Genomic DNA, 26,309 nt, shown 5'->3' with positions numbered 1-26,309 from the left:
TTCAGACAAAATACTGAATTTATTCAGCTGATTTGATGGGTCCTGTTGGATAAAAGTATCGTTTTCATTTGCATGATGTCAAACATACTTGAAGGAGGAATACTCACATACATTACAGTGTTAAAAATATATGTGCATGAAAGAGTCATGAAGGCATTTGATACAAAACATACACAGTATGCTATTTTAATATACAAATGCTTTCAAGAAAACAGAGAAGTAAGAATTATAAAAGTAGCATCATTAAGAATTTACAAATGTTCCATTTTTCTTAAAGGTCACATTTCTCATCCTTTGGGATGTACAGACATTATGTGATTTAACACAGTTTTATCCACATTCAAAACATCATGTTTCAAATGTCTGAGGCATAGCATGTACAGTACAAAATGTTTCCATAGGAACTGAACCAAACCTCACTAGTGGCAGCTGTCACATGGCTCCCAATTCATTGGTTAGCCATTTTTAAGACACTAGTTCAGCTTATCGCTATAATATTCAAGTTGTTCTATTTACCCCAAATATAAAGATTTTCATTTCTATCAGCATTTACAGACAAAGGCTTGAAGAGTTATCATACAATATACACCAATATACACCATATATACACTGAGTTAAAAGAAGTTCCCTTAGTTAAATTATTAACAGAGCCAAGAAGAGTCATTGTAGGCTAATATATTATTCTTGTGATTGGTATTCTTAAAATTTTGACCAAAGTGCACAGTGAATGGAATCAGTCACTAAGAAATGATCCTTCCATGAACTCTCAGCTTTCTTAGAGTCAGGCATACCACCTGAGAAATGAGAACTTTCCAGCCGAGCTGGCTAAGGGTAGCTTCACATATCAACACACAGGAGCCACATGGAGTCACATTCATGAGTCGGAGGAGCCCAGCCAATAAAAATACAATTCCCTCGATGGAGATCCTGTGCAGTCAGCAGAATCAGCTTCCCAGAGATCTATGAATGTTGAGTCCTAATTCAAGGCAAACACCACCAGCCATCAGCCATACTCTAGGGTTGGCGGACCCCGAACAAGGTTGAAATAGCCAGCAAGGGCCCCAAGGTCTATGTAGAGAGAACGCTGCCTCTTCAGCATCTCCGATTCCTCAGTGCTCCCAGCGCACGAAGAGTCTGAAAAAGGGAACATAAATAAAAAAATAAAATGTGATCAGGGGACATGTTCAATAATAGATGCCTGTTCCCTCAACTTAACACAAAACAACACACTTTGGGCCTAATGAAACAGCATTCAAACTCCGTTGAATTATTATTAAAAAGCCATAGAACTGGGGACTTCCTCGGTAGTCCAGTGGTTGAGACTCTGCCTGCCAGTGCAGGGGCTGTGGGTTTGATCCCTGGTCGGGGAACTAAGATCCCACATGCCTCAGGGTGTAGCCAAAATATTTTTTTTAAGCTGTAGAATTGAACACGATGGGCTAGTTTATGGGATATAGCACAGACAAAATAATTCAAAAAAGAGTCAACAACCACAATAAATTAGCTGGAAATCCGGGCCCATTTTCCAACATCCCAGATGATTCTTTTCAAATACAGAAAAGTCAGAGAAGAAGCTGAGAAATGCAAACAAGCATTCCAGGCTTGACATCTGGGTTTGGACCCAGATAGAGTTAGAACATCACAGATTTCATAATAAAAATAGAAACCCTTCTCCATGCATATCCAATGTTTCTGGAATGTGTATCATTTTTCCTAAATGGGAAGGCTTCACAGCTGGAAGAGAGATTTTTGAGCAGAGGAAGACAGAAATGTAGGTTGCTTTCAAACTCAATATTTTATCAGTGCTGTGATGTTTCCAACCAACAGCTGGCATAGTTTACCATAACTGCATTATATAGAGTCCCCCTCTTTGCCAACAGCAAAACTGTCATGCTTGATCTAGTTTTAAAAGCAAACACTCTTCTGTTGCAAAAGAAAGCAAGGCAGAGGTAATTCTCAAAGACGGCATTACCTCCATCTGCACTGGAAACCAGTTAGGCTTGCTGGTAAATTAGCCGATTTTTTAAAAAATTGTGACTCTTTTTTTTTGCCACACCCCATGGCTTGCAAGATCCTAGTTCCCTCATCAGGAATCAAATTCATGTCCCCTGCAGTGGAAGCATGGAATCTTGACCACTGGACTGCCAAAGAATTCCCAGCTAATTTTTTCTCTTTTGTGTGTATATGCTTTTGCTAACATTCTTGCTAAAATCTCTCCAACAACTTATAGCATGCAGGAAGTCACTTCAGTGTTTTTTTTTAAATTTTACTTAGGTCAAGTTGATTGACAATGTTATATTAATTTCTGCTGTACAGAAAACTAACTCAGTCACATATATATATAAGAATATGAAAAATATTACATACATATATATACTTTTTCATATTCTTTTCCATTATGCTTCATCACAGGATATTCCTGTGCTATACAGTAGGACCTTGTTGTTACTCATCCTACATATACTAGCTTGCACCTGCTAATTCTATTTGTTTTTCCAGGTGTGTTCATGAGTTCTATCAGAAGGTGGATGGAGACAGAAAAGAAAGGAAGCCAGGGCACCGCACACTGCAGGGTGTCCATACCGGCAATGTTCTCAGGAAGCTCCAACTCCTTCCGGCTCAGCAGCCGCTTCCGCTCAAAGAGGGCAGAGTCCAAACTCTGACAGCGGGGTTGATCCTCCCTGGGGGGGTTCAGCGCCTCGTGTTTCAGTAGGTCTGCTGCCCTAGGCCGGTGATTGGGGTTCCTCTCCAGGGCAGCCTCGATCAGCTCTCTCATACCAGGACTGCAGTCTTCAGCGATATCTTCCAAAGGAGGCGCCTGCTTGTGGATCTGTGAACAAACGAGCTCTTTTAGCATCAATGCCATGAAAATATACCCTCGACAGGACAGGTATTCTAGTTACAAGACCGGGAAAGTCTTTTGTTTTGAGGTGAATACAGCTCATACCCTTCAGTAACATTTCCTAAGGACACTGAGTGAAAGCCATCTTTTGGTTAAATGCAGTCAGAGATAAACACTCGAGGTCTGAATACACAGCTTTCCATAGGAGCAATCCCCGAAGGTCCCTGTGCAGAAACTGGGAAGCGCCTGCCTCTCAAGTTCTCTATAGTCAAAAGGAGGGGGGTGAGTGGCAGGGGCGGCGGGGGCGGGGTGCTGCATTTCACTATGTGCCAGGCTGCCCTGGGGATCTAGAATCTAATTCCATCTTTCTGGAAAGTGTTCAAAGAACATATACAACTTCCTCAGTTCAATGATTTATGCTACTCTGATGCTTTTCAGTGGTATCGTGTATAACAGCATAGCATACAATTTCTGCCTGGGCACAGCTGGATGGGTTTCCATAGGGTGATCCCTCCATGTGGGAGAGTTAGGGTTATACTAAGCCTAGTATATGGTCAGCATACCATGGTTAGCATACTGAGCATTTACTAGTGTTACCATAGAGGATGATGGTCATACTTCACCATCATCCCATCAGATGTGTGTGCTATCAGAGAGAGAGCAACTCTCCTGAGAAGTGAGATGCTCCAACCCCATCCTCCCCCCGCCGCCCCCACTTACTATGTACAGGTAGGAGGGGTAGGCGGAACGCGGGTAACGCTTCACCCAGGGCGGGGTGCCCGTCTGCATGTGGATGAGAGTGGCCCCCAGGCTGTAGATGTCTGCTTTGGTCGAATGGCCCCTGCAGAGGATCACCTCCGGACTCATGTAAATCTGAAAGAGAAGCAGGAAGGTCAGTCTGACCCCCTCATGGGTCTAGGCACCATTTCCCTAACCCAGTTCTGGAAGTTGGCACATGCCCCTCGCTATCCACTGCACACTCCATCCCTTGAGAACAGCATGTCACTGCTGTGTTCCCTTCAGCAAAGGGGTAGCCCTGACCCATGCAGACTCAGGCAGCTTTACCCTGCAGCCTCACAGCACCTCTCCCCACAGACTGAACACAAGGCAGACCAGGCAGGAAGCCATCCACGGCTGAGAACACATCTGGCACTCCCACTCAAAGTTCTGCAGAGCGAGGATCAATGTTTCCTGTTCCTACTAAAACACCAATTCCTTTTGTATTTCAATGGACACTAAAATACACATCCTCATTTCATGTTTGGCATTAAAACACCAAACTGATAATTATCTTCAGTCATCAAAAGCAGCAGAGGTCCCAGAGTATCAACACCAACTACACAGAGAGAAGAATTTAAAGTGTAACACTGGAGGACTTCCCTGGTGGTACAGTGGATAAGAACCTGCCAGCCAATGCAAGGGACACGGGTTTGATCCCCAGTCCGGGAAGATTCCACATGCTTCAGAGCAACTGGGTCTGTGCACTGTAAGTGCTGCCACTACTGAAAAGCCCACGGACCCTAGAGCCTGTGTTCCATAATAAGAGAGAAGCCACTGCGATGAGAAGCCCGTGCACTGGAACCAGAGAAAGCCCCTCTGCAGCAACAAAGACCCAGAGCAGCCAAAACAAATAATGTGTAACATTGGAAAAGTGATCCTAATGGGTCATTTCTATGAATCACTTCTTATTTCTACCCACCAGGGAGCCCAGTGACTAAATATTAAAGGTAGGCCATGTTCACATTGTGTAAGTTGGTTTTGTGAGCCAATGCTGGAAAAGGAGGGCTCATTTTAGAAATGGTTACCCTAAGCAGTGTGTGTTTCTAAAAGAGAAGAAGAGCAAACACCAGTGACCTGTCTTTATGGCTGGTACAGGCAGAGTGCAGTTCCTACCCTCACTGTCAATATTTAGCTTTAACAACTTTGGATGCTGCCATGAACACGGAGAAGGGGGTGAGTATTCCCAGAATACATTTCAGAGTAAATAAAGAAAGAACTGGCTTACAAAAACTGGGGAAATTGCCCAGTTTCCCCACCTCACTTGCCTCAAGTACTTCCTACAACACACTTCCGGCTGCCTGGGCTTGGTTCCTTTCTCTCTCTCTCCTTGGACTTTCTTACTAAATAAAATCGCAAAGTTGAGCAACACACTCAGTGGTCAGGACAACTGTTAACAGAGGTGCCCGCCTCCCCTCCCCCAACCCCCAGGTGACTCTCCTAAGCAAGGATTAGGCAAAGTGCTACTTCTGGTGTCACCAGTGGCAGCTGTGTGCTCGCCTGGGGCCCTGGAGGGGGTGTGGGGTGGCATGTGGTGGCAGCAGATCCCTTGCCCAGAGCCCCATGGCTCCCAGCTCCTGACTCCTTAAGCTCTAGGGAGCCACAGTAGCAGGGCATGGGGTCAAAGGCACTTCCTGAAACAGGCCTGGGGGGAACCCAAGCCAGGCTCTCTGGGGGTTGAACACCCTTAGGCATGGACCCGGAAGCCTAGAGCTCGGCAGGGTGGGGGTAGGGGGTGGGGGTGTCAAGGCCTTTACTTCCCAACACATTTATTACAAAGGGAAGGAGACACTGTGTGTGTGTGTATACGTGTTTGTATGTCCCCACGTACTTGATGATGACATGTGACCTTATATAAGAACTTTACAAAAGGAACAAGGCTATCAAGGGAACTCTAATTACTTTTTCACATTCATTATTTCTTCTTTCTCTGTACCAGGGAATTCCAAAACAGTAGTTTAAAGAGAGGCTGGATTAACCCTGTATGTGCATCGAATGGCACGGTTACAAGATCATGCCCTGGATAGGAAGGCCGTGGGTGACCAGCATCTGTATTTGGAAGCTTGGCTGGAGGGTTCAGAAGTCATCTGATCAAACCAAATGATCAAGTTCTAATGGAAGGCGAATCTGCACGGCTGACCCTGATTAATGATGCCTTCTTGCTCTTTAAGGATGAGGGGTCAAAACAAGCTTTCTGAGAAGTGACCTCTACACCTCAACTCATCAGCACACTTCCTACCACACTACAATCACAAGTGCCAGACATACAGTAAACAAACGCGGGTGGATCAGAAGAGTTTTTACAGCTAGGAACGCCAAGGCCAATTTAGCACTTCATAGAAAGCAATTAACATTTGGTGAAAATACTTCAATCCACACTCCTATTCAGGGATAGACACTGTGTTGCTATCTCGTACTCAAACACACACTCTTCTGATAGAAAATCCCAGAAAGGAGATGTCTTTCTCCAGTTATTGCAAAATGTCCAATTTGATCATCCTGCCGGGAAGAGAAAGGTATTTTCCATCTTTAATACCATAAATAGTTTGTTTCTCAAACTGGCTCCAGGAAAAGGGGTAGGGTGTCACATATCTCAATGTCTGACAACTGCCAAAACATGCTGAAGTCTTTCCAAAGAAATCATGTCAGAAGTGTTAAGCCTTATTAGATTTTGTGCTTTGGGGAAGTATTCCCAAGATCTGGAGACTAAAACATGCTTAGAATAAAAGGCCTACAGTTTTCTGAATATTATTTTGCTCGAAGACAACTCTCCAGGATCCTCTCCCAAGTATTTTCCAGAAAAAGTTCACTAATAAAAGCAAAACCAAAGATCTCTTCTGCTGCCCAAGAAAGTCTGCTTTAAGACAGTTAAGAAAAGGCTTACACAGCCTGGATGGGAGGAGGGTTTAGGGGAGAATTGGATACACGTGTCTGTATGGCTGAGTCCCTTCACTATTTACCTGAAACTACCACTGCATTTATTAATTGGCTATGCCCCAACACAAATTAAAAAGGTTAAACTTTGAGGGGGAAAAAAAAAGGATTAAAAAAAGGCTTACAAAATCCCAGCCTAAAATGCAGACAATTCTTTTTGCAACTGTGTGCATACGTGTACTCTGTCACTTAGTCGTGTCTGACTCTTTGCAACACTTTGGCCTATAGCCCACCATGCTCCTCTGTCCATGGGATTTTTCAGGCAAGAATACTGGAATGGGTTGCCATTTCCTCCTCCGGGGGATCTTCCCAACCCGGGATCAAATCCACGTCTCCTGCGTCTCCTGCATTGCAGGCAGATTCTTTACCGCTGGGCCACTGGGGAAACCCTTGCACTGCAGCTGAGTGCAATGCAATACATCCACTGGCTAAAATAAAGTCTATCTTTTGAGTAACACCAGGACTGACCTGATAATCTTGAGGCGAAGATTTAGCAACTGCCCCCTCTTCACTTCCTGAGGGCACTTTCAACAGAGAAGGGCATGGGGCTGAGGGACTCTGAAGCTAAACACCTCATCGTCATGGAGATGGGCCAGGAGGGCAGATTCTACCCCCATGTACCTTCCCAGATGCAACCAACCCCACACCCGTCATAACTGACTGTGAACTAAACAGCTGGTCATTTATTAATAATCCAGGAAAATTTAAAACAGGTCCTAACTCCAGAATGGAGTCCTTGTTGGCTTTGTCTTGGGTTCCATCCCTTGCATACACAGCAGCCTGAACACTCAGATGTCCAACAGACACTCACTACATGAATCAACTATGCAGCCTAATAATGTGAATGCTAAATATATTATTTGAAAGCTCATGAATGCATTTCTCTGAACCTCATTTAGATTCAGAAGTTTTGTTTTTGTTGTTTTTGTTTCACAAATAAGTTGAATATTACAGTAAGCTTATACCTTCAAATAAGATTCATTCGTGCTCCAATAAATGAGAGTTAAGAGTCCAGGGATTAAACAGAGGCCTAAAATATCAGATCTCAATAAATGTTGTTTTTAATGATCATGACGATTATGGCTATAACTGAACCAAAGCAGTAATACTGTTATACTGAAAATGTACATACTAGTTACACAGCAGTTAAACCTTAGACTATAGACTCAGAAAAAACTAGATTCGATTCCCTGATCTGTCAGTAGCTGAATAACTTTGGGCACTTTATCTTAACCTCTTCAAGCTTATTTTCTTATTTTAAAATGGTAATAACAGTATTTCCCTATGATAATAGTATCGTGAGGATAAAATGCTGCTGCTCCTGCTGCTAAGTCACTTCAGTCGGGTCCAACTCTGTGCGACCCCATAGACGGAAGCACAAGGCTCCCCATCCCTGGGATTCTCCAGGCAAGAACACTGGAGTGGGTTGCCATTTCCTTCTCCAATGCATGAAAGTGAAAAGTGAAAGTGAAGTCACTCAGTCATGTCCAACTCTTAGTGACCCCATGGACTGCAGCCTACCAGGCTCCACTGTCCGTGGGATTTCCCAGGCAAGAGTACTGGAGTGGGATGCCCATTGCCTTCTCCAGAGGATAAAATAATATAATACAAATAAAGTGTTAAAATGAGCACACGACACAGAGTGAATGCTCATTAAAAATGTTCCCATGATAATAATGATTTAATGTAATGGATTTCTTCCCCTTCTTTGTCCTTTCTGCAGTAATGATAGAACATCTTATCTTTACTGTTGATAAGATATTGCCAGACTGTGCTGATGGTCCAGTGGTTGAGGATCAGCCATGCAATGCAGGGGATGTGGGTTTGATCCCTGGTCAGGGAACCAAGATCACACATGCCTCAGGGCAACTAAGCCATGTGCCACAACTACTGAGCCCCCTGGCTCTGGATTCTGAGCACAACAACTTGAGAGAAGCCCATGCATCACAAGGAAAGACCCCAAATGCCACAATTAAGACCCAAGGACAGCCAAACATAAATAAATACTAACAAAAAAAAAAGCTATTGCCCATTTTCGGATGAACATAATTACCTCTGTTCCACGGAGGTCCTTAGGAAAATAGATCTCTTCGGTCATTTGGACACTTAGACCAAAATCCACCAAAACAGCTTTTGTGGACATGAAAACAATGTTGCTAGCTATAAAGAGAGGAGAAATTTTAGTAAAAAATTGTGTATCTATCCATAAGCAAAATGGAAACATTATTTAAATTGGGTTGCAAATAACGATACATCGAAATGCTTCCTTTATTGAAATGAGTACATTATATTCAAAAGGGAAAGGTGAATGTGGGTGCGAGTTTAGGTAAAAATCACTTCAGATTTGTCAAGAATTCAGTCAAAGTGGATATAAATGAAGGCAGTCATTAATAATTGTCAAATGACAATAGCCAAGACATGGAAACAAGCTAAGCATCTATCAATGGATGAATGGATAAAGAAGATTTATACATATGCAAATTTGGTGATATACACATATAAGTTGTCTGATACATATTAATATAATGGGATATTATACAGCCATAAAAAAGGAGGATATCCTGCTATTTGTGACAACATGGATGAACCTTGATGGCTAAATAAATCAGACAGAGAAAGACAAATCTCATACAATCTAACTTTTATGAGAAGTCTAACAAAGCAAAAAGCAAGCAAACATAGAAACACAGAATAAACTGGTTGCCAGGGGTGGGGGTAAAGAGAATTTGGGATGGTGGTAAAAAAGGTACAAACTTCCAGTAACGAGATAAAAAACATCTGGGACTATATGTCCAGAAGTCATGTATAGCATGATGACTATAGTTAACAATTGTTGTTCAGTCGCTAAGTGGTGTCTGACTCTTTGTGACCCCACGGACTACAGCTCTCCAAGCTCCTCTGTCCTCCACTACCTCCTGGAATTTGTTCAAATTCATGTCCATTGAGTCAGTGATGCTATCTAACCACTTAATTCTCTGCCACCCCCCTCCCCTTTTGCCTTCAATCCTTCCCAGCATCAGGGTATTTTTCAATACTGTATGGTATTTTTGTAAGTTGCAGATTTTAAAAGTTCTCACCACACAAAAAAATTACAAATACATGAGAGGGATGATGTGTTAACTAACCTTATCATGAAAATCATTTTGTAATATATACATGTATCAGATTACTACACTGTACATCTGTTATATTGTCAGATTATTATGTTATATTGTCAATTATTTCTCAATAAAGGTGGAAAATATTTTTTATATTTTATATACTATGTACTATTATCAAGCCACTTTCTGAAACTAAAAAGTAAAATTCCCAACTTTTCTCAGTACAAGTTTTGCTAGCCCAATTTATGCTTAGATAGTAAGGATTCAGAGTGGAACTCTCCTATGTATTTCCCCACAATCTCTTACTCTTAGAAAGCAGTCATGCTCATGCTTAGTTGCTCAGTTGTGTACGACTCTTTGCAATCCCATGGACTGCCAGGCTCCTCTGTCCATGGAATTTTCCAGGCAAGAATACTACAGTGGGTTGCCATTTCCTTCTCCAGGGGTTATTCCTGACCCACAGGCAGTCCTCATGCCATCAGGGACCTTCATGTTGAACAGAGGAGCCCATCTGCCTAAAGTCCAGCTAGTCTGTTTAAGCCAAAAAGGGACACATCCAAAGATAACTCACGTTTAATGTCGTGGTGGATCACTTTCTTTGAGTGCAGAAAATCAAGTCCCTTGAGAACATGTTTTGTCACCCAAATTATCTCAAATTCTCTCATGGGTCCACAGCTCTCCAGTTTCTCCAGGACAGATCCTCCTTCACCTGCTTCCATGAAGAGATGAACAGTTTCACCCCATAGAACAGCACCATATAACTCAGCGATGTTCTCGTGCCGGAAGCAAGCCTGGATTTCCACATCAGACGGCTTAAATTGGTCTACTGGGATCTAGAACACAAAAGCACAAGGAATATCCTCAACAACCCCAGGATAATGAAAAATATACACAATATAGGTCAACTTACAAACCAGAAGGCAAACAAATGCCCTCAAGGGTACTCTGATGTATTATGAAATTGTACTCCTGAGTAAAGGTAATGTTTACTTGGGATCTGCCTTTACATTAATGTCTGCATAAGGTGAAAAAATTCAAAATAAGAAAATAAAAGACAAGATAATAAAATAGTACTTTCATTTAGAGTAGAGACACCCAATGAAAGAAATGTTCATGATTGACCCACAGAAGGTAACTTCCCATCTGTTATACATGGAATTTCTATGGTACCTAGATTTTGGTTCATTATTTTCAGTCTTCCTTGTCATCAAACACTGTCTCTAGTCTCACAGTTCACGTTCTATCAATGCATTTAAATAAGCACTGACTGTCTATTCTATGGAAAATCAATAGTCATTAATAAAGAAAGAAGTAACTCTTACATGACCGGAATGGCTCCAAAATAAACTGTTAGATTGAAGTAGGCAAGATGCAGAAATGCATATATTATGTTCCCATTTGTAAAAACATATTCCACTATACAGACACATGTCCATAGAAATTTTCTGGAAGGACATGTAAGAACCCATTAATGGTAACTGCTGCAAGGAAAGGGGTCTCATTCTTTAGCCTGCATCCTTATGAACTGTTTGGGGTTGTTAATCATCTTACATGTTTCTCTTTTTTAAGAAAACACACGGCTTAAAAATTAAATATAAGGACTGCGAGGAAAATAACCCACAAATCTATTTGCCATTTCTTTTGTGATAAAACTGAAAAACAGAACACTTTCTGGCTCTAAGAGCTTTAAAAGATGTCTCCAGATTTTTTTTTTTAACTTGGACATATCTCTTTCTAAATGCAACCTTCAAATAACTAGTATATTACTGCCTTTTTTTCCTTTAATAACAGATGCTCTGGGTCAACCTTTATGGAGGCACAAACGAGGCCCTCATGACGAAAAGAGCAACTGAGGTGATAGTGTCATTATTTTCTATCTTGTTTTTTTGTTAAATCAAAAGTGAGTCTGTCTCATTGCCCTTAAAAAACTTTAAAGTGTAAGAGACATACACAAAAATGCAAAACAGATTATCACACTCAATGAATTTTCAACTGAACACACCCATGTAACCACCATGTAGATCAGGAAACAGAACTTCACCAGCATCCCTGAAACCCCCTGATGACCCCTACCTGTCACCACTCCCCAGGGACACCCACAGACGGGATTTCCAACAGGTCTGTTTAGCCTTTTGGGCCTTTATATAGGGTTGGCCAAAACGTTCCTTCAGGTTTTTTCATACGATGTAATGGGAAAACCTGAACAAATGTTTTGGCCAACTCAGTATAAGTGGAATCTCACAGAACAGATCCTGTTTTGTGTCCAGCTGTTCTAGCTTCACCTAATGTAGATTTATCTACATCACTGCAGTTGTAAGTCATTTCTTCTCTTTGCTGGACAGCATTGCATTGTATAAATATACCACATTTCAACATCTGCAAACTTTCCAGTTTGGGGCTATTGCACACAGTGCTGCTATGGACACTCCAGCATATGGCTTCTGGGGATTGTGGATGCATGCCTACTGGTCAGGCACCTGCAGGAGCGGAATTGCTGGGTCATAGGGTGTGTGCCTGCTCACTTTGGTAAATCAGGCCAGTATTCCAAAGTGAGGGCACCTCAGCAGGTGCTTAATGTTTAATAAGAAGAGATAGGGTGTCTTCAATACTGGTCTACTTAAATTTAGCCTTTGGGGACTTCCCTGGTGGTTCAGTAGCTAAGACTCCATGCTCCCAATGCAGGGGGCCCAGGTTCAATTCCTGGTCAGGGACTAGATCCAGGATGCTGTAACTAAGAGTCCGCATGCCAAAGCGAAGATCCCACATGCCGCAACTAAGACCCAGTGCAGCCAAAATAAATGAATAAATATTTTAAAAATAAATAGATAAGTTCAGCCCTATATTCTGCAGTTCCGAGAAGTCTTGTGGCTTTCCGAACAGTGTCTACTTCCCTGCCTAGTCCCCTCCTCTGTGGATGAGATTAAAAACAGCAGCAAATAAATTTGCTCTTGCAGGAGAGCCTCCCTCCCCCATCCTACCACAAGAACAATGCAGGCATCCAAGCTGGCACTAAGTAAGCTAGTACCTTCTTTTTTATCAGCACAAACTGACTAAACTCAGCTATTGTACTTAAGTAGACTTGAATGACCCCAGGTAGGAAGTCTATTTGTAAAACACAGATGCTTTGTTGGACTGAGCACCTTCAAACAAGAGGCAGTCTAAGGGTAGCCAGCTTTGAGTAAAGAAACACACAAAAGCCCCAACGCCAGCACTCAGGGCACCGTGTCTGGTTATGCAGTACATACCAATTTACAGGCCATCCTTTTCTTAGTCTTTATATCTTGTGCTAAGTACACTTTCCCAAATGCCCCCCGAGGAATGAAATCGGAGCCAATGTTCCTGTAGGTCAGCTTCCAAGGGATGAGCAGAACATCAGAGTCTATTTGGTAGCGTCCATTCTGAGGAGTGATTACCTACAACAAAGCAAACATGCAGGAGGGTGAGAATTTCAGCAAGGTTCTCTTCAAAGACCCACCCTTCAGGAACTGGTTATGTTAGAACACATTCTTACACGCACTGTTAAAAATGAATGTCACTGTATGTAATCCTAATAGTGTACAGAGGCTATATTTAGAGCTTCAGCAAGACAGAGAAAGCATGTAACAGAAACACGTCACTGGCCAGACCTGATCATATTTCTATCTGCATGTGAGTAATTCATTGCGAAAGAGAACTTTAAAAATGGTTTATCTAAGGCACTCTGATTGTTGCCACCAAAGGGCTGAAAATAAAGATTGCAGAAATGTAAACTGTACACGCAAGCTGACTGGCTTCCAATTAAAATGTGCTAACCTGTTAGTCTGCATAACCATTACTCAGAGATGATGCACACAGAGAGAGTGCGGAAAAGAACTGATGATCACAGAGGATTCTGGGAACCAATGTGTTTTGCCAGAGCTGTAAGTTGACATAAATAAAGCAAGGGCAGAATTATCTCTCATCTACTCACTCATTTAATGTTTACTGAGGGCAGGATACATGCCAGGCTCTATGTTTGGTGCTGAGGAGTCAAGAACAAGAGACAGACAGTCCCTGAGCTCTGAGTGTCAGCAGACACTTTGAACAAGACGGCTGACTCAAAAACTGAGAGCCACAACCTAAGATGGATAAAGAAGATGTGGTCCATATATATGCAATGGAATACTGCTCAGCCAGGGAAAAGAATGAGGCAATGCCATTTGCCCCAACACAGACAGACCTAGAGATGACACAAAGTGAAGTCAAACAGAGAAAGGCAAATACCACATGATATCATTTACATGTGGAAACTTAAAAAAAAAGATACAAATGAACTTATATACAAAGCAGAAAACAAACTTATGGTTACCAAAGGGGAAATGGGAGAGGATAAATTAGGAGTTTGGGATTAACATACACACACTACTATATATAAAATAGATAACCAACAAGGAGCTACTGTACAGCAAAGGAAAATCCACTCAATATTTTGCAATAATCTACAAGGGAAAACAAATCTAAAAAAGAATACACAGCATAACTGAAACACTTGGCTGCATACCTGAAATGAATCAACACTGTAAATCAACGCAAATAAATAAATAAAAACAATAACTAAAAAATTAAGAGACAGATATCTCGATAGCAGTATGGGTTATAAGGGTATGTACCCATGTCAAAACTCATCAAACTGGATCTTAAAGATCTTTGTATTCTGTGCCTGTGTGTTAGTCACTCAATCATATCTGACTCTTTGTGACCCCATGGACTATAGCTTGCCATGCTCCGTTGTCCGTGAAATTCTCCGGGCAAGAATACTGGAGTGGGTGGCCATTTCCTTCTCCAGGGGGATCTTCCTGACCCAGGGATTAAACCTGTGTCTCCTGCATTGCAAGCAGATTCTTTACCATCTGAGCCACCAGGGAAGCCCTCTGTGTATTCTACTGCATAGAAAGTCTATCTCAATTTTTACAGAGTAAAAAATTAAAGGGAGAAATAATAATAAATAAAATGAAAACAAGTTAATAAGTTCACGAGAGAGGTGACCTGGAGCACATTCCTTTAAAAAAAAATGGTGTGTGGTTTTTTTCAAGAGCTAGAATCCCAAAAATACAGGTTTTACCTACAAGTCATTAGTAATATTATGACTTCGGGAATTACGAGACTATTAAAGTAACACAAAGTTATTTCAAGAACGGAAGAGGCTGCAGGGGAATGCGGATCACGTGGGAGAGAAGATAGCGATTCATCTCCAGACCCACTGGGCCGCTTACTCGACCCTGCTCTGGGAACAACCCTGGTGACGGTAAGGGTTATTCACTCAAGACCCATTATTGCTAATCGTAGCTACGCCCCACAGATGTGTGCACTATTAGTCAGGGGATGAAACAGAGAAAGATGCTAATACTTAGAAATGTGAAGTTACTGACACTCAAAACTTTAGCATTTACTGAGCATGGCCACTGTGCAAGGCCCGAGGGGGACCATAACTAAGCGGAGACCACGGTCTTGCCAAGTTTGAAATATGACCTCATTTCAAGAAGCGTCGCCTCATTCCTGGAAGCCACTTCTACAGGAGGCTGAGGGCACGGTGGGCTTAGTCCTCAAGACAGAGCTGTGCTCTCGGCACTCGGCTGCACTGGTTTTACTGCCTCTTCCTTGTTCTTAAATATTTACAGATCCAATTGCTCTTGATTCTCCAGGGCTCACTTCAGGGTTTAAGCAGCCTTCGAAAAAAAAATCTTACTTTTTGTTAGGTTTGGTTCTTTTTTAATCACTGAAGTATAGTTGATTTACAATGTTGTGTTAGTTTCAGGGGTTCAGGATGGCGATTCAGTTACATAAACACATATATATTTTTTTGAGGTTCTTTTCCATTGTAAGTTATTACAAGATACTGAGTAGAATTCCCTGTGCTATATGGCGGGTCCTTGCTGTTTATCTATTCTATGTGTAGCAGTTTGTACACGCTAACCCCAAACTCCTAATTCCTCCCTTTCCCCTCACCTTTCTCCTTTGGTAACCATATATTTATTTTCGACATCTGTAAGTCTGTTTCTATTTTGTAAGTAAGTTCCTTTGTTTTATGTTTTTAGATTCCACATATACGTGCCATCATGGGATATTTGTCTTTGACTTCACTTGAAAGTTTTACTTTTGTTCAACTCAAATCTGCTTTAACCCACTCTGGCCCAGCGTCCACTTAGCTGAGAGGATGAGAGTAATAATACTAGCCATCTGCTGAGTGCTAGCTCTGGGCCAGGCACTGTGCTGAGTACTTCACACACTAACACATCAGTTTTGCACAAGTCTGTATTGTAAGGACTCTCTTTATCTCCACTTAGAGATGAAGAAACTGACTTGAAGACGTTAAGGAACTCAGTAGGCAGTGACAGAATCAGGTCTGTCTGACCTCAAGCCACAGCTCCTATTCTTTAGATAAGAGCCTTCAGTTTTCCAGAGGTTGTAATTAAAGTTGAACCCAATGATCAAATGCCTAATTTATAGTTCACTGAGATGGCTTGGCCTTCTCCTCTTTAGATCAAATACCGCAGTTCCTTCACCCCAGTTTACCATTCCCCACATTCTTCTCTGAAAGCCCTGAGAGTTCTCCACGCCACCTCTGATGACACACCCTGAGCGTGCAGGGTGACACACAAGTGTTGGCCAGTATGTGGTTCTGCAAAGTCCTGGATCTTCCCAAGCCCTAGACCTTCCTTATCTGGGTTTGAAATATTTTCCCCCTTCTTCTTCTTCCTAGCGGCCCAAGTAAGTAATCTTCTGGAAATCTCTGTTGTCCATTATCTCTGTCAACTCTTCCATGTACTAAAGCCACATTCAAGTGCAGACGTTGGAGGCAAGCTGTCCGTGTGTGTACGTTTGTGCACTCTCAGTCGCTCAGTCATGTTTAACTTTTTGCAACCCCATATGGACTGTCACCCGCCAGGCTCCTCTGTCTAGGAGATTCTCCAGGCAAGAATACTGGAGTGGTTTGCTATTTCCTTCACTTGCTGACCCAGGGATCGAACCCACATCTCCTGCGTCTCCTGCATTGACAGGCGACCACTGCATCACCTGGGAAGCCCCTATGCTGTCCATTTATTCATCCCGATCACTGCCATTGGCATGATACATCACCAGCCCAGAAACAGAATTTGAGTAGGTAAGTCAGTGAGAATGATTCCATAAGGGTGATGTCGTAGCTAGAAAATGGATGGGACCTTGGGCTACATGAAGAGAGAGAAGGGATCTAGAACAAAGGCCAAGCTGGCTCTGTGCTCCCCTGCTGGTCCCACAGCAAAGGGACAGCCAGGTTCAAGTTCTAGGCTGTAAGATGGGCACTGGCTGGGGCCTGAGGCCCAAGGAGGAGGAAAGTTAACAGCACAGAGCACAAGAAGGGGCAGGCACAGCCAGGAGTGATGGGGAAAGAAGAGAGAAGACGTGCGGGACGAGGGAAGAAGAAGGAAGACGTGCAGTTCTGTAAACGCTGGGAGGACTGTCGTAAGGAAGGAGAGTGACAGCCACAATGGCCTGTGTCCTTTCAACACTCACAATGTGCACACAGGTCACTTGCAATTATGTGTCCCAAACAACCATGTGGAGTGAACGTGGCCATTTACCGATTTTACAAATGAGTAAACGGAGGCTGCAGAGCTTGCAGTAGCTGGCTTGGTGTCACCTAGTCCATTTCAGAGCTGAGATACATGCCAGGCACTTTAACTCAAGCGCCTGCTCTCTTCACCACTACTCATCATATACCTATGAGATTCATCCCATTTTTATGGCCAAGAAGTAGGGCTAGGACTAAGGGGGCTCACAGATAAATGTTTGTGCCATCTAAGGAAAGACTTCTCTGCAATCAGTTGGCCTGATATGACCATATACACCCCAGAATATGATGCATGCTTCGTCACAGGTTTCCAAGCAAAGGCGAAAATGCCCCAGCAATTATTGGAGATGATGAATGGGGTGAGCCAAGCCTCCGAGAGACAGCTTGATTCAAGCATCTTTAAGGTTTTTTAAGACTGAGAAGCCGGGAATCTGTGACTAAGCCCTGAGGAGCAGCATTCAGCATCACACACCCACACCTCTGAGTGAGCTCCTTGGGGATCTTCAGCTTCCCAATAATCACCCAAGAGTTGAGTGTTGAGAACTCATTTTAGGCTATTAATCCCCAGATGTGGGTGAGAGTTGGTCTAGATTATACGTAACTTGTAGCATCCTCATACAAAGCAATCCCTGGCTTAGTCTCCTCATGTTTCTTCCCCAGGTCCTGTGGATATTGGAGAAATCTATAAATATTACTTTTAGGAAAATAGCAGCTACCTGCACACACATGCAGACCACCATTTCACATGCCTGTGCTTCAGGTTATTTTTGTAATTCCTGCGCCCTCCACCCTATCTAATTCCATGGTGCTGGGATTGTCAGTTGCCAGCAACACATCGTGTATCTATGCCTCCCAATCTCACCATCTGGAACATTCTCTGCTCTCCATCCCCTTCATCTGGCTGATTCCAACTCAGTAATTAAAACATCACTTCCTCTTGGGGGGATTTCCCCTGGCAAGGCAGTGGTTAGGACTCAGCAGTTCCACTCCACCAGGGCCTGGGGTTCAATCCCTGGTTGGGGAACTAAGATCCTGCAAGCTGCGTGGTGTGGCCAAAAACAAGGGGAAAAAAAAATCTATTTTTTAATTCCTCTTGGAGGCCTCTCTGATATTCTCCCTTCCTCCTATCAACCCTCATGGTTATGTGAGGTATCTTGCCTAACCATTCCCCTGATAGGGCGTAGCTGTATTGAGAAATATTACACTGCATTATAACTACATGTTTACTTGCCTCCTTCAGCACACAGAAAGCGACCAGGAAACACAGACTGTATTTCTAGCACCTGAAAAAGTACCTCATGTCCTGTAGATGTTTGAGCTCTGTCTAGCAAATGGATGGACAAATCCTGGAAGGAGAGCATGTGGTCCATATGAAGGTATACTTGGAACCAACGTATTTAGTAGATGATTAGCCATCATCTTGCAAAGCAGAGAAACAGAATTTCCCCGAATTCCCTTCCGCACATTCCCAATTCTGTGGCCCATCTCTCATCAGTCTGATTGGCCAAGGGAAACAAGGGAAGTCTCCACATATTTACAAGCAAAAACAATGTGTTTATTCTGTATGGTTTCCTTTAAAATAGTCATTTTAACAAGTATGCAAAAAAGAAACGCATAAACAATTATGTTTCTGATCATAGACATATATGTTATTTTGAACCAGAGTTCTCCAGCTATATTTTAGCTAAGACAAACAGGTATGACCCCTAGTTCAAATTATGACTTTCCATGTATGAAAAGAAGCACTCTTCTCAAGACAAAGTATCAAATACAGTTTGGCATATCCAGATCAACGCAAGTCATACACAACGCAAAACGTAACCTTTACTTTTTTCTGTAAAACGTGATTTTGCAATCTTGCTGGCAATTCATCTATAGGTGAACACAGCTGGCTTCTAACAAAACAATTCACTACATAGCTGACCTAAATCACTGTGTTGTTTTGAAGTGAACAAATGCGGTACACAAAATAATAATAATTAAGTACTTGGTACAGACTCTACTTGTTCAGCACCACCCTCCATATATTAACCATCTCTCCATTTATATGCACCAAAGGAAACTGAGGTGCTTTCATCATCAGTAAGCATGTTTTGCAAGTTCCCACCCACTCCTTTGAGAATTGTTCTTTTCCAAAAATTAGATCACCTTTAGCCAGCACCTACATTCACCTTTGACACACTAAGAGACTAACCACACCCCAATACATCACCTGATCTTCTATCGTGGCAACTAAGTGTTGTCACAATATTTTGGATTATTTGCATACTTAGGATAACTAAACAAATATATCCCTTGTTATTCATACCTCACCAATTAAAGAGAGAGCATCTCTGGATAACTACTTACTGCCCACAAACTACATTTCTACAAGAACTGAATTTACCCAGTATTAATACTATGATGTTTCAAGATGTAACAAAAGAGGAGCACAAAAATTCAGACTTCAAAATTGTTAATTAAACAGAACATTCTTTGACATAAATTATAGCAATATTTTTTGGATCTGTCTCCTAAAGCAAAGGAAATAAAAGCAAGAATAAACAAACGGGGCCTAATTAAAACTAAAAACTTTTGCACAGCAAAGGAAACCAAGGACAAAACACAAAGACAACCTACTGAACAAGAGAAAATATTTTCAAATGATACTACCAATAAGGAAAGGGTGAATATTCAAAATATACAAATAGTTCCTACAGTTCTTCAACATCAAAAAAATAACAACCCGATTAAAAAATGGGCAGAAGACCTTAACTGACATTTCCCCAAGAGGATATGTAAATGGCCAATAAGCACAGGAAAAAATGCTCAGCATCTCTAATCACTGGGAAATGCAAATCAAGACTACAGTGAGATATCACCTCACACCTGTAAGAATGGTTATCATTGAAAAGAACACACATGCCGAATGCTGATGAGGATGTGAAGATAAGGGAATCCTCCTACACTGTTGGTGGGAATGCAAATTGGTGCAGCCACTATGGAAAACAGGATGGAGGTTTCTCAAAAATCGTAAAAGAGAACCACCACATTCCCAAGCAATTCTACTCTTGGGTATATATGTGAAAAAATGGAAACAATAATTCAGTCAGACACATGTATCCCAGTGTTCTCAGCAGCATTATTTACAACTGCCAAGAAATGGAAGCAATCTAACCATCTGTCAACACATGAATGGATAAAGAAGATGTGGTGTACACACACACACACACACACACACACACACACAATGGAATACTCAGTCATAAAAAAGAATGGAATTTTGCCATCTGCAACAACATGGACGGACTTGGAGGGTATTATGCTAAGTGAAATTAAGGCAGACAAACACAAACACTGTATGATATCACTTATATGTGGAATCTAAAAAATAAAACAAATTAATAAATATTAAAAAAAGAAACAGACTCATAGAAAATAAACTAATGGTTAACAATGGGCAGAGGGAAAGGAAGAGGGTAGAGGATTGAGAGGTGCAAACTATTATGTGTAAAATAACCTATAAGGATATACTGTGTAACATAGGAAATATAGCCAGTATTTTAAAATATTATACATGGAGCATAACCGTCAAAAATTGCCAATCATTATATTGTACACCTGTAACTTATATAAAATTATAAACTATACTATATTATATATATATAAAGACAAAGTCTTTATTTCCCTCTCACATGAGTCTCAAAGCCTTTCTCTTTGACTTGACAAGTGAGCTCTTTAGTGAATCATGAAATTAAAATTCATTCTTCTTAATTACCTATCTGCAGAACTACTTCTAAAGTAATGGATTAAGATTCTTTAAACAAAACTTTTAATGAAGGCTGTATTTTTTGCATCTTTCACATGGAGGTCATTCTTACAGATATTCCATCTTTAGAAACCGTACCTGGCAGCCAGTCTGAACAACATTCAAATCCCACTCAGCGTTAAATGTAGCAGGAGTAGGAAGCTGAACACATAGCACTCAACTGATGAGTAAAAAACATACCATATTTAACAAAATTCCAGATTCTTGAGGTCGGCATCTGTATAAACGCTTCGCAGTGTTGGATATGTGGTTTGCAAAAGCAAGCAAGTCCTCCACGGTCCCATATCTGACTGAGGACAACCAGGGCCCCTCCTGCCCACTGAGCAGCAGAGACTCAGACCGCTCCTCCTCGTTGTGGTTGCTGTCCTGACACATGGTCAGCAGACTGGGTTCATAAACCGCTGGCTCTTCACTTGCATAAAGATTTTCCATAATGTCTATCACATCGGACACATTCAAATGTTTCATTAATAAATCGAGTTCTTCTTTGTTGTCACTCCCGGTGCTCATGAACTCCATCACTGTTGGGCCCTCCAAGGAGTCTGCAGAAGAAAGCGCGACTACTTACTTTACTGTGTTTGTATTTGCGATCAATAGGAAACTGACAAGACTGACTAGGTACAGGCTTCTATGTGCTTTTGTTCATAAAATAGGGGCTTCAGCCACAGGGTGTGTGAGGTCAAGTGCACAGACAGTGAAGAAGGGACCTGAGATAACCTTTAATCTGGCGCTGACTTTACAGAGAGGAAACCTGAGATCCAGTGAACTCACTAGCTACCCACTTACTCACTGAATTGCTGGCATCAGCTGTAGCCTCTGAAAATAAACATTCACTAAACCCAAGTGTGAATTTGAGGAGCAGGAGCTGAAGCACCTGGTTCTTGACAGTTTCCAACCTGCTGCTCTCCCAAAAGGGGCAACCCTTTCTGCATGATCTCTGTGACTTTTAGGCCTTGGGTGAATTTAAAAAGAAAAGAAACTCTCTTGGAATTCCCTGACAGTCCAGTGGTTAAGACTCAGCCCTTTCACCACAGGATCCCAGGTTCAATCCCAGGTCGGGGAATGAAGATTCCTCAAGCAACATGGTGTAGCCAAAGATAAATAAATACATACAATAAAAATAGAAATACACTTAAAAAAAAAAAAAGAAATTCCTTTACCAAATTCAGGAGCTAGCTTTGCAAATCAAATTCAGGTCTTGAAGCCAGAAGCATCTCAAATGGATTTTAATCTAAGCAAATTTGGTGATGGTAAATCAAGTTTCAGGAATAATTCTGATGCAAATAAATTAAACAGCTCACTTAGAAGGAAGACAGCAAACCTCTAATCCTCCTTCTGCTGAGCATGGCTATGAGAAAGGAGAAGATTCTTTTAACCTGTAATCAGCCGTCCCCTCCTGTGACCAGAACTCTTTAACAGGACAAAGCATGCATCTCACAGACTCAAGAGGGTTCATTTAACATCTAGATCAATGACTCCTTAGAAGTTGCGGTAAGAGGCCAGGGCAGCCAAATCTATCATAAGCAAGACACAGACAAGGTCAACTAAGTCTGCTTAGCCAAAACTGTACTTCAGTTTTTCAGACACATCAGGAGCCATACTTGGGGATCTGTAAATGTGAAAATGAAGAGAAATGAAGGGTAAACAGTGAGGCTGTAACCCAGGATTTTGGAACAATCCCATCCCAAAGGGTTAAAGATAAAAGGGCTTAAGGGACCTAAGAAAATAGAAAGGTATGTATATCTACTTAAACTACTGCACTCCAAGCAGCCTCTCTCTGAGAGATGTTTCAGGTTCTTAAAAGCATAAGACTTCAATGCACACAGGGATAAACAAAAGCCACAGGCTCCCATCAACCTGGAGCACACCAAACCCAGGGAAATATTCCACCTCAGGGCCACCTGCCCACAAGACCCAGACACAAACCTCTTGGTGAATTTCACTGGAGAAATAAATCATGCAATTTTGTGCCATTATTAAGTTACTGGGGGATCAATTTCTGCTCTACAAACAGTGTCTGGGATAAGAAGGTAAGATCCTGCAGTCTGACACCCCACCTAGACTCAGACTGCAGGGGATCCAATCTCTAGCCTCTCCTTTTCTCTCTGCTGATCCTGGGCAAGTACTTTACCCACGGAGCCACCTGCGACGCCCTCTTTAACCCCATTGCACATCAACGTTCCCCATCTGTAAAATGCAAGTAATAACAGCAAGTCCTTCATAGGTGGTTGTGAGGATCAAAGGAGCTCAAGAGCACAAGGTGCTAGGTGCAGAGTTTGGTACACAGTGAACCAACTGTGTCTTTTGCAGCTGCTGTGATGTGCATGAAAGCAAAGGACCGAGTCTGATTCCTGGCTTTGCAGATACCTCAACAGAGCAGCTTTCTTATCTGCAAATGGGATGTGGCTACCTATTCCCCCACTTCTTTGCAGCAAGGTTTTAAAGATCGTTTCTAAAATAAGAGACAAAGAAAAAAAATAGAAACCTATGAAACGTTTTGATGGCTATTAGTTGCATCTAGAGAGCAAAGGAAGCCCCCCTCTCTGAGAGCTAGCAGGTCTTTGAGGAAGACTGATTTAAGCTCTCGGAGTCTGTTGAATTCTGAAAGGAATTTCTTAGGTTAATGGAGGAACGTTCAACTTGGGTTTCATGGGGCTGCTTAGTTGCAGTTTCTACTTGCAAAATTTACAGGGAAAAAAAAAAAACGGAATTAAAACAAAAACAGCCCAATTTAGGATCTCACTGGCTAAAAACTTCCAAAGCTGCTAGGTTTACTTCTCAAAAGGCTGGCCAGAGAGAAAATAAAGTTCCCAGGGGTAACAGGGCTAAAGAAAGAGAAAAAGGTCCATACAGTTTACAAGTCAGCTGATCCAGAGAGTGGAAAGGCAGGTTTTGGTTCTTATATTCTCCAGAAAGTCTGGAGCACTTATATGTAACCTAAGAGGCGGAGATGCACAACACCCGTAAACTGGAAGCTAGAGGAGGGAGGGAAGGCACAGAGGGAGGGCAGTGAGGTGGAGGAGTGTGTCTTCTGTGCCACTAATTCCTTAGCAACGCCACCCTCCTCTCACGCAAATCTGTGTGCAAATCTGTGTGCTCCCAAGGCAACCCTGATGACCAGCCCATCCACTAAGGGTCTGGGCAAAAGCCTCAGCACTTTCAGGCCTTAACTAGGCAGACAAAATGCTAACAATTTAGTTATTCACCATCAGTAGCCATCTAGAAAAAGTGTGAATGATGAAGGTATTCCACGTTAGCCACAAGGACCCTTCTCCACACAGTTTACAAAAAAAAACTGCATTAAATCACTAGTTGTTACTGCAATTGGGGAGTATACCAATTTTAGACATAGACAAATGGGCAGATATAGTCAAAATTCTGCCCATTTGTCCATGTCTAAAATCCCATGGGCAGAGGAGCTTGCAGGGTATAGTCCATGGGGTCACAAGGATCAGACACAACTGGGTGACTAAACCACCACCACAGTGGTTTATCAGCTCTGAATTATTTCTGACACTGGCAATACAATCAAGAGGAAATACTTTTCCTAAACGTAAATGCATACTCCTGGCTTCTTTCATCTACACAAACAAAAGCTGAGGGTTTCCTGGCAAGTGTGAGTGAAAATGGCCAACATGATTGGCCTAAGTTCCTACTTAACAAAAGGATGATTATACCTCGTGGTACTTCCCATTTAAAACATTTTTCTGCCAAAATATTACACTGCCCCTCGGGGCACACATCCAGTAAGACTTTCTCTAATGATATTTTTGTTCCCAAAAAGCCCCAGAATGAAGCCATTCTCACTGTATGAGAAGTACAGCCACTTCAAAATCTCTATGTGCCTCAACTCTCCAATTTTCCTTACAGAAGACCTCAGTCAGAAACAGGGCACACAAACCTCCACCCATCAGATCTGGGGGCGTTTGCCGATTCAGATTACCTTCTACTTGGCAAGTACCTACAACTCAGGCCACAGATACAGAAGCCAACTGAATTAGCGCTTCTTTACCTGTTTTTATCAAGAGCAGTCCTTTATTCTGGGGCAAAATATGTTTTTCCCAAAGTGAAACAGACATTGCAGTGTTTCACGTAAAGACAGTTAATTTTTGGGAAAATCTGTATGCCGTTCTTCCTTTTAAACTTCGGAATCCTGAATACTGAATTTCCACGGGGAAACATCTATGAAATAACATTTTTCCCCTGAACATTCTTTCTTAGGCCAAAAGCCCAGCATTCGTCTTCTGCTATAATCACCCTATTAGTCACAGAAGACGGTCCACGGAACAAGCACGAAACTTAAGTTTCAGCTCTTCCATGTCTCTCGGTCCCGCCAGCCCTCACCCCTACTCCCTTCCTCCCGCCTCTTTCCCTAAAGCGAAGGGAGCCTTAAAAGGCTTGCAAGTTAAAGAGCACTCCTCTTTAGGGCGAGGGGCAGCGGGAGGCCCCCGCCTCCGGGGTGCACTCACCGGGTCTGGGCAGGAAGAGAGCAGCTGTGCAGGTGGCGCACGCGGCGGGAGGCGCGGTGACAGCGGGTCCCAGCCTTCGGGTGCATCGCCGGGACCTGCTCTGCTCGCGCGCTCGGGATCCGGGAAGCAGGAGGAAGGGGGAGGAGTCGGGGGCGGCGCCCCGAGAGACCCTTGCGCAAGGTGCTTTCCAGCTGTGCCGGCTGCAGCGACTACCCGAGCGCAGCACCGGAGCGCCGCAGCTGGAAGCGGGCAGATCCTACCTCCTGGAGCCCCGGAATACACCCCGCACCCCACACCCTGATGCCGGGGCTCCCCGGATCTCAGGGTGGGAACCGCCGGGGCACCCAGCAGGGCTGCGATCTAACGATATCCCCGATCCCCCAAAGTCTGCGTTACCTGCGGCCTCCGCGCGGTCCCGCGGGCGGAGCGCTCCCGCCGCGGTCCCCCGACGGCTCTCGTCGCAGCTGGTGGGCAGCCCCCGGGAGCCGGGCGCTCCGGGGTCCCCAGGCCCGGCGACAGCAGAAGAGGGAGCCAGGGCGACCGGCCCCAGAGCGTGGCGCGCAGTCCAGGTCCAAGCTGCCAAATGAGCCCGGAGCAGCTCGCGCTCCCGGGCCGCCCTCGTCGGCCCCTGAGTCACGGCGTCTGAGCCGGCCGAGGGGCGGCGCAGCGGACTCCAGCCGCCGCCTCCCCGCCTTTTCCATTTCCCCTTTCGCTCCGTAAACAGAAAGAGCCCGCCGGCTTGCGGGGCAGCCCGAGCCCCCGCGCTGGGAAATTCCGTCCTGCCCCCCCGAACCGACTTGCCCTCGGGGCC

General features: G+C 43.1%; 1 protein-coding gene across 2 annotated transcripts; it reads right to left on the bottom strand.

Moving 5' to 3' along the window:
- Window positions 1–26,309, bottom strand: MAP3K8 (mitogen-activated protein kinase kinase kinase 8). 2 transcript variants are annotated; one of them, XM_069546458.1, is made up of 8 exons: window positions 25,895–26,309; window positions 21,210–21,571; window positions 12,900–13,067; window positions 10,226–10,487; window positions 8,607–8,713; window positions 3,563–3,715; window positions 2,584–2,830; window positions 1–1,134 (listed from the first exon to the last, which is right to left on the bottom strand). In XM_069546458.1, exons 2-8 carry the CDS (start codon window positions 21,546–21,548, stop codon window positions 1,004–1,006), a joined length of 1,407 nt encoding a protein of 468 aa, XP_069402559.1. In that variant the 5' UTR covers window positions 21,549–21,571; window positions 25,895–26,309; the 3' UTR covers window positions 1–1,003. The 2 variants fall into 2 exon arrangements, with proteins under 2 accessions (XP_069402559.1, XP_069402558.1); XM_069546457.1 differs by having other exon boundaries at window positions 25,499–26,303.

The sequence above is a fragment of the Ovis canadensis genome, chromosome 13 (genome assembly GCF_042477335.2).
Source record: "Ovis canadensis isolate MfBH-ARS-UI-01 breed Bighorn chromosome 13, ARS-UI_OviCan_v2, whole genome shotgun sequence".
Classification (NCBI taxonomy): domain Eukaryota; kingdom Metazoa; phylum Chordata; class Mammalia; order Artiodactyla; family Bovidae; genus Ovis; species Ovis canadensis.
The sequence above is the reverse complement of the archived record's forward strand: the minus strand, read 5'-3'. Positions and strand labels throughout refer to the sequence as shown.

Bases quoted from the DNA above. Each gene is read 5' to 3' on its own strand.
- MAP3K8 (XM_069546458.1), bottom strand. From the start codon at position 21,548: ATGGAGTTCATGAGCACCGGGAGTGACAACAAAGAAGAACTCGATTTA. The intron at 13,068-21,209 runs GTATGTTTTTTA...GCTTTGTTGTAG, and splicing joins CTGGAATTTTGTTAAATATG to GTAATCACTCCTCAGAATGG. The intron at 3,716-8,606 runs GTAATTATGTTC...CTTCTCTTTCAG, and splicing joins AGGACCTCCGTGGAACAGAG to ATTTACATGAGTCCGGAGGT.